This window comes from Myxocyprinus asiaticus, chromosome 39 (genome assembly GCF_019703515.2).
Source record: "Myxocyprinus asiaticus isolate MX2 ecotype Aquarium Trade chromosome 39, UBuf_Myxa_2, whole genome shotgun sequence".
Taxonomy (NCBI): Eukaryota; Metazoa; Chordata; class Actinopteri; order Cypriniformes; family Catostomidae; genus Myxocyprinus; species Myxocyprinus asiaticus.
In genome coordinates, this window is record NC_059382.1 from 14,039,655 (window position 1) to 14,051,764 (window position 12,110).

Genomic DNA, 12,110 nt, shown 5'->3' on the forward strand with positions numbered 1-12,110 from the left:
CAAATAAAATTACAGTTACCTATGAATTACCTGTACAATTCAAATAAACAATTATACAATTAAACAAACAATCAACTGAATTACCAGATGTACTATATTCAGAGTTCTTCAAGAATAAACATTCAATAAATGTCCAGATTCACAAATACCTCCAAACTTTTCGTTGTCGAATTAATTCAAAGTAGAGATGAATTGAAGATTATTTGGAAATCCACGAACAGAAGATATTCACAGTTCAGATAAGACTCTTGGGCTCACCATCAAACCTTCCAGAAAGTTCGTGCAGAAACCTCCACAATGAAATGTTCACTATCCTCATTGAAAACGTGGTCCAACTCGAACAAAACGCACATATATATATATGTATATATACAAAAACAGGCCTGCACAAAGCTGGAAAACATTCTAAGAAACATTTTCCTAACCTTTCAGACAATTATTTTAACTTTCTTAACTTACAATACATGCATTAGCTTTAGCTCTAAATGCTATGCCTCTGCTCATTTACACAACACAGTTTCTCAACTAAGTTTACTCAAGTTTACGTTTCTGATTCTCATGTATATTTAGAATAAAAGATTAAACTTACCGATTTCCTCGATAATTAACTAAACTTGTTCTTTTCTTCCAGGTTTTATCCAGATGAACAGTGAAATAAATGACTTCATCACTCTTAAGATTAAAATAATCTTTTCTATTTTTCAGGCTTTTGCTGCTATAAATTCCTAACAACACAGTTGATAGGCATCTCGTTGCTCTTCGCTTTCTCGTTTGTTCTGTGTCTGTCTGTGTTAACTCTAGGATGGTGTAAGTGGCTACAACAAGATTGGCTGATTGGATAAATCACATTTTCAACGCTGATCCAGACTCTTATTGGTCAAGTTTATCTGCAATATGTTTTACATATATTTGCAAGTATTAATAATATACAATTTTGCATATTTTTCTGACTCTTTGGTTTTCATTCTGTTTCTAGTTACTTGTCTTTAGATTCTTCACATATTTTAGTTAAATATGCACTTTAGTTAGTTTTAAGCTTATAACTTAGAATAAAATTTACTCTGATTTTACATCTGGGTTACACTAGTCTCGTCCATAGTAGCATTGAAGCCAAGTAGTTCCTTTGTTCAAACTTTGTGTTATTTGTATTTGTATTTTCGTCTTCATTAAATACTACACTCTCTCGCATGAACAATCACTTCAAAATACATGATAAGGCTTACCAGCAAAGGGGCAGGCTAGCAATGGACTCAATGGGTCCCAAAGGAAAAAAAGAAAATTCACACGTGTGCACACACACACACACACAGAAAACTGGATGCAGTTGGTGAGCATGTGAGATGGACACCACCACCAATATAAAAAAGCTAGCCTGCCTGCCTGCCTTGGGCACTCAGCACCTGTAACTTAAAACAGAAACAAAAGATTAATATGTAGACAACACCAGTTGAAACAATGCAAAACTAACTACCTGAGACAATTATGCCCTTTATTGCAGGAATAAACAGCTGCAACAGGTGATGGGTTAAGGAAATGGACATATGAAATGTAATGGGTGGTGAGCCAATTAAAACACTGGAAAGTGTCCCCGAACTCCACTTCATACAAGCATGTTAACATTGGCAAGCAACCACATGTAAACAATAGGTTGCACACTAGCCAAACCGTTAATAGAAAGCTAACTAATGGCACATACCTTTTAGGTGGTAACATCTCGCCCTGGAAAGGGCAGCCACTCAGTGACACATACTCCACTGACATGTACCAGCCTATAGACTGAATGTGGGTACAGATTGGTCAACCAATAAATAATTAAGCAAAAGAAGAATGTCACAAATCAGTAATACATACAGTGACAGCCTATCTTACTGCATCTGTAAAATTAACCATTGATCGTAAATGTAAAGGGGTTAGAGGGGAAAGGAGGCGGCGAGAACCAGCTTGACAGTATAAATAAAGTTTAATGATCAACTTAAACAAAAACACATAAACATAAACACATACAGGGCAGCTGCCCATAGTTCCCTCTCTCTCTCCAACTGTCGCCTCCAGTCACCTTTATCCCTCGCTTGCCTCATCAGGGTGATTGGGGTCCAGGCTTGCATCATTCCGGCCCGGCCCTGCCCTCCCCTCCTCCATGCTATGTTAAACTATACTGAACAAAAATATAAACGCAACATGCAACTATTTCAAAGATTTTACTGAGTTACAGTTCATTAAGTCAATTGAAATAAATTCATTAGGCCCTAATCTAATCTAATCTAATCAATGTGTATGTAAAATTTCTTTTATTTCAGCTCATGAAACATGGGACCTGTTGCGTTTATATTTTTGTTCAGTGTATATAGATTTTTTAGCTGTCTTGGTGGGCTTGGCTTAAATGTAGTATAAAAGGTGTCACAAGTGTAAGCACCTGCAGAAAAGCAGATTTCAAAGTGAGTGCATGTACCTTACATCATCCTTATTGTCACCACGACAGTCTTTGGAAGTTTGAAAGATGGATATATTGTTGGCATTAAAGACAAATATACTATCAGTTGTAATGGTTGTCTTAGTGCTGTTATTGCTGTGGAAGAGTCAAGGAAAGCGGAGTAGTTTCGGACGTCTGCCTCCAGGACCCCCTCCTAGACCACTGCTGGGGAATTTCTTTCAATTTGATGTAAAGGAACCCTACAAGTACTACCTAGAGGTTTGTATTCAATACTTAGAGGTTGCTGTTTGTGCTTGTATAATTGTTTTCAGGGTTTACGAGGATGTGCAAATTATTTGTAATATTTACCTGTGCAGGTGGACTACTAGTCTTAGTTTTAACTAGTTTTACAAAGTAGTACCATGTGTACAGAATATATATATATATATATATATATATATATATATATATATATATATATATATATATATATATATATATATAATAAAATAAATTAATATGCTTCTTTTCGCAGTTATGCATATCTTTGGTATGAGACCCTCTGTCTCATCCCCTTCATAAATGCACTACACAAATAAATTAATAATAATAATAATAATAATTTTTGCAAAGTTGCACTTTGTTTTAATTTTTAATTTTCTTAATCAGTTTCATTTGTCAACATGCCTTAATCTACTGTAGCCTCATAAACAACCTTGAACTGTCCACATTGTGTCATACTGAACAGGTTTTCTGCAAACACTGCATTGTAAACACTGCAGACATTGAATGCATGTTCTACATGGTCAGCCTGTTGTTTGGAGTTGCATTGCCTGTTGTTAGGAGACTGCATGTGCATTATCTGAAATGTTGCATATGGTACAGTATGTACTGTACCTCTTAACACTCCCTTTTCCCCCTCACTCCTATGGGAAAACTGTAAGGTATTGAGGGTATTTTTTGTTTACAATATGCTTTGAGAACTAGAGAACAAAGCAGAGATTTTTAGAACAGCCCTTAATAAATCTGTTTTAATTTCTCTTACTGCAATTTGGACTGCATTTGTTCCATTTTGGGTTTGCTAATTTGTGATATTATTATAACATATTACACCCCACCCCCCATCCACCCCCACCCCCATCCCCATGTTACTCCAGTGAACATTTCTTAGGGTAGGTTAATTATTGAAAGCCATTTTTTTTTGTATAGAAATACCTCTATTTTTTGTAGCCAGGACTTATTGTGTATTTCCATTTTAGTCCTGGAAAAAAGATACTGTTCATTGAACACACGTTGACCTTTGGTGAAGGGCATGTTGTCACACTATATAGGTTAAGTTGTCACAATGAAACCAGCAATTTAACAGCCTATTATACTGTTGGCATTTCAGCATTTAAACAGTATAACAATTATGAAAAATGGAAAAAGCCCACATTTTAAATGTAACAAAAATATCAAACCATTGTTTTGGCCCGCAAATATTAATAAATTCTATACATTTATTATAATTTACCCCAATACAATTTTACAACTTACCCTTTTATGGCACAATACCTTTGTCCTGAGAACACAGTTCAAGCTTTTGCTTAAAATCTACCTTTATTAAACCAACATAAAAATCACTAGAGAAAGCACACATTTATTTAATTGGACTTTAGACCTAGTTACTGTAACCCCTTGAAAATTGAAACTTGGGAGTACATGTGATTTTGAATACACAGATTTATATATCCATAGGGCATCAAAATGTCCCTAATCAAACCATCATAACTCTTCAATCCTTAGCTCAGTAAGAAGTATGGCTCTGTTGCTACCTTCTGGTTGGCAAACACTCCTGTGGTGATTATTTCTGGATATCAAGCATTAAAGGACACCATGATTGGTCTTGGTGAAGAATTCAGTGGCAGGGCCCGCTATCCCCTGATTATGAGGGCCACTCTTGGGTATGGTGCGTTCACTTCATGCTGACTTATTTTGTTGTTGTTGTTTGTTTGTTTGTTTTTTTAAACTGAAATGCATAAATCTTAAAAATACTGTAGGCTAAACAATTTTTTTATCTCCCTGGAGAGGGAGATTTTTCACATAAATTGTAGCTGTTATTCATGCACAAAACATTGTAATATGGTCATATAGTATTGAGAACAAATATGTAGTTTTGTTTGATAGAACACAAGAAATATTGTTAACATTGCCTCTGTTTACAGGTGTGCTGTCCACCAGCGGCCACCAGTGGAGGGAGATGCGCAGGTTCACTCTTTTGACACTGAAGAACTTTGGAATGGGACGCAGGAGCATTGAGGAAAAAGTCAGGGAGGAGGCCCAGAGTCTTGTAAAAATGTTTAAAAAATGTGAAGGTGAATAATTTAATATCTATTGAATGCCGTACTTTATATTCAGGAATATCAGCTACAATCCAAAAACATCAAACACAGAACGCTCCAATAGGATAATAAACTCAAACATATAGCTGTAGGCCTACCGTATCTTCTGAACAACTAGCTAAACAACTTATTGGATCTATGACAAAAATAGGTACAATAGGGTCAAGAAGCAAAAGAAATTAAATGACACATGGTGTATATCATACAGTAAAGATGTATCTAAAGGATGGAATGAAGCACAGTTAAGTGACTTTTCAGCACCCACTCTCATGTTACACAACATGGGGATTCTTTTCTTTTTTTTTTTTTTTTCTTCAAAAACTCTAGATCTTAGTACACTGTCAGACATGGGGACTTGACCTTGGTGCTATTTTTCTTTCTTTTTTTTTTTTCTATTAAAGGATCTGCTTTCAGCCCTGCAGACATGCTGTCTAACGCAGTAGCCAATGTGATCTGCAGCATTGTCTTTGGCCATAGGTTTGAATTTGATGATCCACAGTTTAAGTTTCTCCTTAAGACAGTAAATTCCTACTTCTTAATCCTGAACAGCCCTCTTGGACAGGTAACATCACCTAAAGATTTTTTATTTTAGAATAGTATTTTTCATAATAGGCCTATATATGTAGTTGACACATAATATGTTCATGAGCTTTTTTTTTTTTTTAAATCAATGTCAAGATTAGGTTAACATTTATATAAATGTGTAATGGAAAGACTATATTTTAGGCACTGTGATTGGTGACTATTTCTTTTAAGAGTTTTAATTTTTAATAATATTTTTGCCTTCTTTAGTTCATTTAAATGGTCCTGCGGTGTGAAAAATAGATTTCTGAAAGTACAAATATTCCATGTAGTCTCATATACTGTAATATGAGGTCATAATAGAAAATTATAAATGAATTATTAAGATTCTGTTTGGAATAATTTTAGATGGTATAAAGCATGCTACAGTTGAGGACATGTCAACTTCACAAGAAAAATGTCATGCTAACGTCCCATTTCATAGTTTTAGTATTACGTAATATGTATATATTATGTATTTTTATTGTATTCTGAGTCTTGTTCTGCTGAGAATCTTTAAGTTTCTTCTTTAGATAAATGCACTTTCTTTTCTTTATAGATCTACAATGTGTTTCCTAGGCTAGTCAGTCTCTTGCCAGGTAAACACCATCAATTGTTTAAAGACCTCGGAGAGGCCAGAGAATACTGTAAACGTCAGGCAAATGCACGAATGAATAATGTGGATCCCTCATGCCCACAGGACTTTATTGAGGCCTTTTTGTTAAATATGGAGGAGGTAAATATTTGAAATAAGTACATAAATAATCGAATCAAAAGTCAATTTCTAAACTTAGCCCTTGTGACCCACCAGTGATTCTTAATTTGGGTCACAGGTATGTTTAGATTAATTAACCAAATGATCGTGCATAGTTAGGACAGCTAAATAAAAAGTTCTTTTGAACTTTTAAAGGGGAGGAGAAAAGGCTTCCCATATTTTGGAGGGCTATGCAGTTCATGGTAATATTAATACATTTTCATGTTTGTTTTTAAAGATGTTTTGTATGATACATTTGTATTACCTGGCCATTTGATGTAAAATCTGGGTCATAAAGGAAAACCAGTTGAGATGAATAGGCAACCAAGATAATTTCTTATACCCTCTAGTGGTGAAACCATAGCATACCAATAAAGCAACCTGGTGTCATGGTGAAAACATTTTTGTAAAACGTGTTATATGTGTCTCCAGGTACAATTCGCTGCAGTTTCCAGATTAACACTAGGCACTACAACAACTGTGTAATGAATCCCCTTCATACATCTATGTTGTTAATTTTTGTAGGAGAAAAACAAGACTGACACAGAATATTATTTAGACAACTTGATATCACTGATATGGAACATGTTCAGTGCTGGCACAGAAACCACATCATCCACCCTCAGACACGCTCTGCTTCTGATGATGAAGCACCCAAGTGTCCAAGGTGAGGGCAAACAAAGGGTCTTTTCTGTCCAACCATAGACAAGAAGCTGGTAGAATCTAGTGACTTTTTACTTGTGGTTTTACACAGGGCGCGTTCAAAAGGAACTTGATGAGGTTGTAGGACAGGAACGTTGGGTCTCCATAGAAGACAGACAGAACCTGCCGTACACAGATGCTGTAATCCATGAGGTCCAACGCAGCATGGACCTCGCTCCCATCGCTGTACCACACATGATGATGTGCGACACTGAATTCAATGGCTATGTCATTCCTAAGGTATACTTTTCTTTATTTTATATTTTTTGTTTTGTTAAGGCTGCTTCACACTGCCCGAACAAATGGCAACCAACAACAACATTTCAAACATTCACAATTTGGCTTTTATTTGTTTATTTTTTTTCTCCTTTTTTCTCCCCAATTTGGAATGCCCAATTCCCAATGCGCTCTAAGCCCTCGTGGTAGTGTAGTGACTCGCCTCAATCTGGGTGACGAAGGATGAATCTCAGTTGCCTCCGCATCTGAGACCGTCAATCCGCACATCTTATCATGTGGCTTCTTGAGCGCGTTACCATGGAGACCTAGTGCGTGTGGAGGCTTCACGCTATTCTCCACGGCATCCACGCACAACTTCTCCAAGCGCACCACCAAGAGCAAGAACCACATTATAGCAACCACGAGGAGGTTAACCCAACGTGACTCTACCCACCCTAGCATCCGGGCCAATTGGTTGCTTAGGAAGCCTGACTGGAGTCACTCAGCACACCCTGGATTCGAACTCGTGACTCCAGGGGTGGTGGTAGTCAGCGTCAATACTCGCTGAGCTACCCAGGCCCCAAAATTTGTCTTTTAAATTTAGAATGTTGAGCAAAATAACTGTCATTTTCATACTGCCTTGCTTTTAAATTCAGAATGTTGGGAAACATAAATGTAATTTTCACACTACCAAAACAATCATCAACATTTAAACATTCTAAAGTTGGCTTTTGAATTTAGAATATTGGACAAAATAAATGTAGTTTGTTGCCATTTGTCAAAGCACTACGAACTAGCCTTTACAGTCACTTATTACATGACTCTCTAGAATTTGTGATTCTGATTGGTCAGTTGTTTCATTCTTTGATCAAATATTTTTGTATAATGGCTACTAAACTGTATAATTGACTGTTGTCCCAGACAACCGATTTCCTGTGCTAGTTCCATGTGTCTCGTTTCACTCCATGTCTCTTTTTTTTTCCTCACATAATAAAACAATTTAAACTTCGAATCAACATAAAGATCAATGTTAATTTATTTGGCAAGTTGCTGCGTAATAATTGAAATAATGTACAGTTAGTCTGTCACCATCACAAAATAAATTTTTTTGATACAAGAGTGATACTTGACCCCTCCGTGTACATTTTACTTTACATATTTACTAGGTGTTTATTGCTTTAATATCTTTAATACATCAGTTGCTACTCAAAGTGATGAGTTTAAAGTTTCTCTCAAAAGGAGAACAGCTGAAATTAAGTTTGGTTAATTGTTCGCTCTTATTAATACCATTCTTTTGCTGTTGACTAAAATGCTTCATTAAGCACAAAAATGTAATGTATCTTAAATAAGTGTTGAGCATTTCTAAAGATAAAAATCTTTATTTTTAAATTTTTATCTTTTTTAAGGGAACAACGGTTTATCCACTGCTATCCTCTGTGCTTACTGACCCAAATCTGTGGAAGAACCCACATTGCTTCGACCCAGAAAACTTCCTGGATGCAAATGGCCGATTCAAGAAGAATGATGCATTTGTTGTATTCGGCATGGGTAAACTCAGAGCTTCATTGTGCATATTGGACCACAATACTACAAAAACACAGGACAAAATGGTTATAGAAACATAATTTGCAAGGTCAACATACAGTATGTATAATGGTAATGAGTACATCACTGTTTAAGTACTGGGAAAAAATTATATAGCGACGTTATTTATTACTCAGGGAAAATTACAGATACAAATATATATATATATATATATATATATATATATATATATATATATATATATATATATATATATAGTCTATTTGTAGAAAGAATGATTTTGGATTGATTCTGCAAAAATACCTTGACTCCTGTCTTTTCTGTATACAGGGAAGCGTGCATGTCTTGGCGAGGCTCTGGCCCGAATAGAACTCTTCTTTTTTTTTACTTCCCTCCTCCAACATTTCACCTTCAAATCCATGGTGCCACCAGAGGAGCTCGATACAACCCCAACTAACTGCAGCTTTGGCCGCATGCCCCTTATATACGAGTGCTATGCCATTCCCAGAGCATAGAGGGCACAAGAGTCCACAACGTTCACATGTAATGATTTATTGTTGAGCAGTGTTCCTGGAGGCCACCCAACACTGCTCATTTTGGATGTCTTCCTAATTAAACACAACTGATTGAACTCATCAGCTCGTTTGTAGAGGCTCCATGACCTCCTTCATGAATGGGTCAGATAAGGGAATTTTTGTGCCACTAGCGCCACCAAACGGAATTGCAAAAATTGACATGGTTTTCAAAGCAACTTTGAGAATGCGCCCCCCATACTGTGTTGATCGAACAAACAGTCAGCCTATAAAGAACACAACAGAACCTAAATTTAAAGAGAAAGAGAGAGAGAGAGAGAGAGAGAGAGAGAGAGAGAGAGAGAGAGAGAGAGAGAGAGAGAGAGAGAGAAAATCAACATATTCCAAGGCCTGTTTGATGCTTTAATGGAAATAAATAAATGTATCCCAAATTTCATTATTGCACAAATGTTTTCTGGCAATTACAACAGTTATTTTTAGCTATCATGTTTTGGAAGGGAATGTCATCCCAGTTCTCAGTGAGTCCAGTTGATACAGAAGTTAACCCACTTCTTTTGGCAGCTGACCTAGCTCAATAATCATCTTTCTGATGAATTACAATTGTCAAAACGTAAAATCAGAGATTAATGAGCGTTGCGCTGGGAGCTACTGTTTAACAGGAGAAACAATATTATATGTGACCTCCATTCCAATAGAGTCTGCACAGTGCTTTGTGTTTCTTTGTTCACAGACCTTACAACAGAGCACTATAATAACATCCTACCGAAAAATGTTTTTACATACTATGACTATAAGTCACAAATACATGCTTGAATTCACGTTTGCACCTGAGTGATGTAATTCAGCGCTGTAAAGATGATACAAGAATTCTATTCGTAAAAAATAAAAATAAAAAAGCAATTCTACAACACGTCAGTGCAGTTCTCACTACATCCACTAGGTGGCTTCAGACGTCTATCAGTGGATTGACCTGCATTAAAATCGAAATTGGTGTTTGTGGCTCTAAGTCCATGTCTCAGCATCTGTTAATGTACTCCAAATTGTTATCAAAAAATGTACCTTTAGCTGATATATGCATTTAAAATTTACAGTCTTTTCTGGGAAAACTGAAGAAATACAGAATTTAGATTGACATTGCACTTCATAAATTTTTGTCTATTAAAATGTTATCTTAAATTAGAATGTTGCTTCTCCTAATACCAACAAATCATAAGAAGCAGCAAATCAGTGTTTATGGCTGTGACTTAACTAAATTATTTAAAAACTGGCAAAAGCCCTTTGATATGTCACATCAAACATCCTGCTTCAAAAGGCAATACGTCAAAAGAAAACTGCTATTCAAGCATTTTCATGGGGTCTTTAATATGAAGGTAATGGTATAACCACATTCACCTTAAAGCATGTGGACCCTCAAGCATTTAAATGTGACATTATGTATTTGGTGAATGCCTTGTAAATCACAGTGGATGCTCATGCTAGGATGTCATAATTATGTAGGTGACAAAATTGCCAAGGTGCAGATTTACTATTTGCATTGTGCCATTCAACCAGACAAGAAAAAATGTGTCCAGTGAAGTGATTCTAAAGTAGAAGATATAAAAAAAATTGCTGAGAGGTAAATGTAACACACACATTACAATCTGCTCAGGTTTTTCTGACTCATTTGGAACTTTACCATTAACCAATCATTGTGTTATGGTGACAACATCAAAGCAATTCCCAAAACTATTAGTTATGCTTGGTTTGCTGTAATAGCTGAACAGAGTAGCTTTTCAGTCACTTAGAGCAGCACAAATTAGATCTCAAATGAGTCATCTGGATCACCTTGAGGGTACTTTAAAACAGTGGTTCTCAACCAGGGGGTCGGGACCCACTAGGGGGCCTCAGCACACTTCCAGTGGGGCCTCAAGATCTCTTAAAATTATTTAAAATATAATAGATTATTATAATTTTTATATAATTATTATAGGTAAACTTACTGAAAATGCTAAAAATGTAATAACTCCCTTCAACAGCTTGCTTTTTATGAAGAACTGTCAGGTGTATTTTGTTGATTCATATCTTTTATTTTGAAAAGTTTAGTTCCTGTTCCCTTGTCATGTGATGTCTTGTTTTCCCTCCATGTTCATGTGTCATGTTTTCATTGGTTTATTGTTTAATTATCTTGTTATCAGTTCTGTTTGTTCATTGGTTTAGGTTCTCCCATGTCTTGTATTTAAGCCCTCATGTTTTCATTGTCTAGTTGTCAAGTATTGGATGTGATTGTAGATGTTTATGTCAAGCCAGGTTTATGTTTAGTTCACGTGTAGTCACTTTGTAAATAAACTGCACTTGGGTTCTTCATCTCATCATCGTCTTTGTCATTGCCATCGTTGTCAGCAGCCAACAATGTTACAAGAACATACAGTTCTAAACATTTCTGGAATCACAAGTTTTAAGGGCATCTTATAATAAATATATCTTATAAATATCTAATAGCCTACATGGGAGGCTTTTTGAATATTTTCTCTGACAGTGGGGGTGTTGGAGTCAAAAAGGTTGAGAACTACTGCTTTAAAAGATTCTATAGACCAATGAATATGAAAAACCATTTGGCAGCACTGAAAAACATCTACAGTACTTGTCAAACAGAGATTGTCGATCATTACAGACAGTTAGCGTGGTCTGTTAAGACTTCAGAAAGTTTTGGAGACAGAAACCAAGTTTGAAACTGTTGTTACTGTTGCTTGTTAACTAAATCACCTGCCAATCCACTTTAATGTCTGTTGTAGAAATACAGATCACAGCTGGGCACTCTGTCATGGCACTGAATGAAAGGGGATTAAAGCACTGAGTGGAATGTGGAGCCATAAAGAAGGAATTAGATCTAATGTTATTTAAGGGAATGCCATGAGTAGGCAAGACCTGGTTGCACCTGAGGTTACATAAAAGCAATATAGCACCCCATATAAGACAAGATTCTAAAGAGGAAACCAATACCTAAAGAGGTACTTATCACATCACCATGA

At 36.0% G+C, this 12,110-nt stretch overlaps 1 protein-coding gene across 1 annotated transcript; it reads left to right on the forward strand.

Annotated features, from left to right (window-relative positions):
* The first annotated feature begins 2,405 nt into the window (after window positions 1-2,405).
* On the forward strand, window positions 2,406-9,538 carry LOC127430158 (cytochrome P450 2M1-like). Its single transcript, XM_051679693.1, has 9 exons — window positions 2,406-2,689; window positions 4,196-4,358; window positions 4,615-4,764; window positions 5,193-5,353; window positions 5,912-6,088; window positions 6,632-6,773; window positions 6,861-7,048; window positions 8,431-8,572; window positions 8,900-9,538. Exons 1-9 carry the CDS (start codon window positions 2,498-2,500, stop codon window positions 9,082-9,084), a joined length of 1,500 nt encoding a protein of 499 aa, XP_051535653.1. The 5' UTR covers window positions 2,406-2,497; the 3' UTR covers window positions 9,085-9,538.
* The last annotated feature ends 2,572 nt before the right edge of the window (window positions 9,539-12,110 follow it).

What these genes read in the sequence shown, in the direction of transcription:
- LOC127430158 (XM_051679693.1), top strand. Translation starts at nt 2,498, where the DNA reads ATGGATATATTGTTGGCATTAAAGACAAATATACTATCAGTTGTAATG. An exon ending in GAAGCACCCAAGTGTCCAAG is followed by an intron (nt 6,774 to 6,860) that starts GTGAGGGCAAAC and finishes GGTTTTACACAG; the next exon opens with GGCGCGTTCAAAAGGAACTT. An exon ending in ATTTGTTGTATTCGGCATGG is followed by an intron (nt 8,573 to 8,899) that starts GTAAACTCAGAG and finishes TTCTGTATACAG; the next exon opens with GGAAGCGTGCATGTCTTGGC.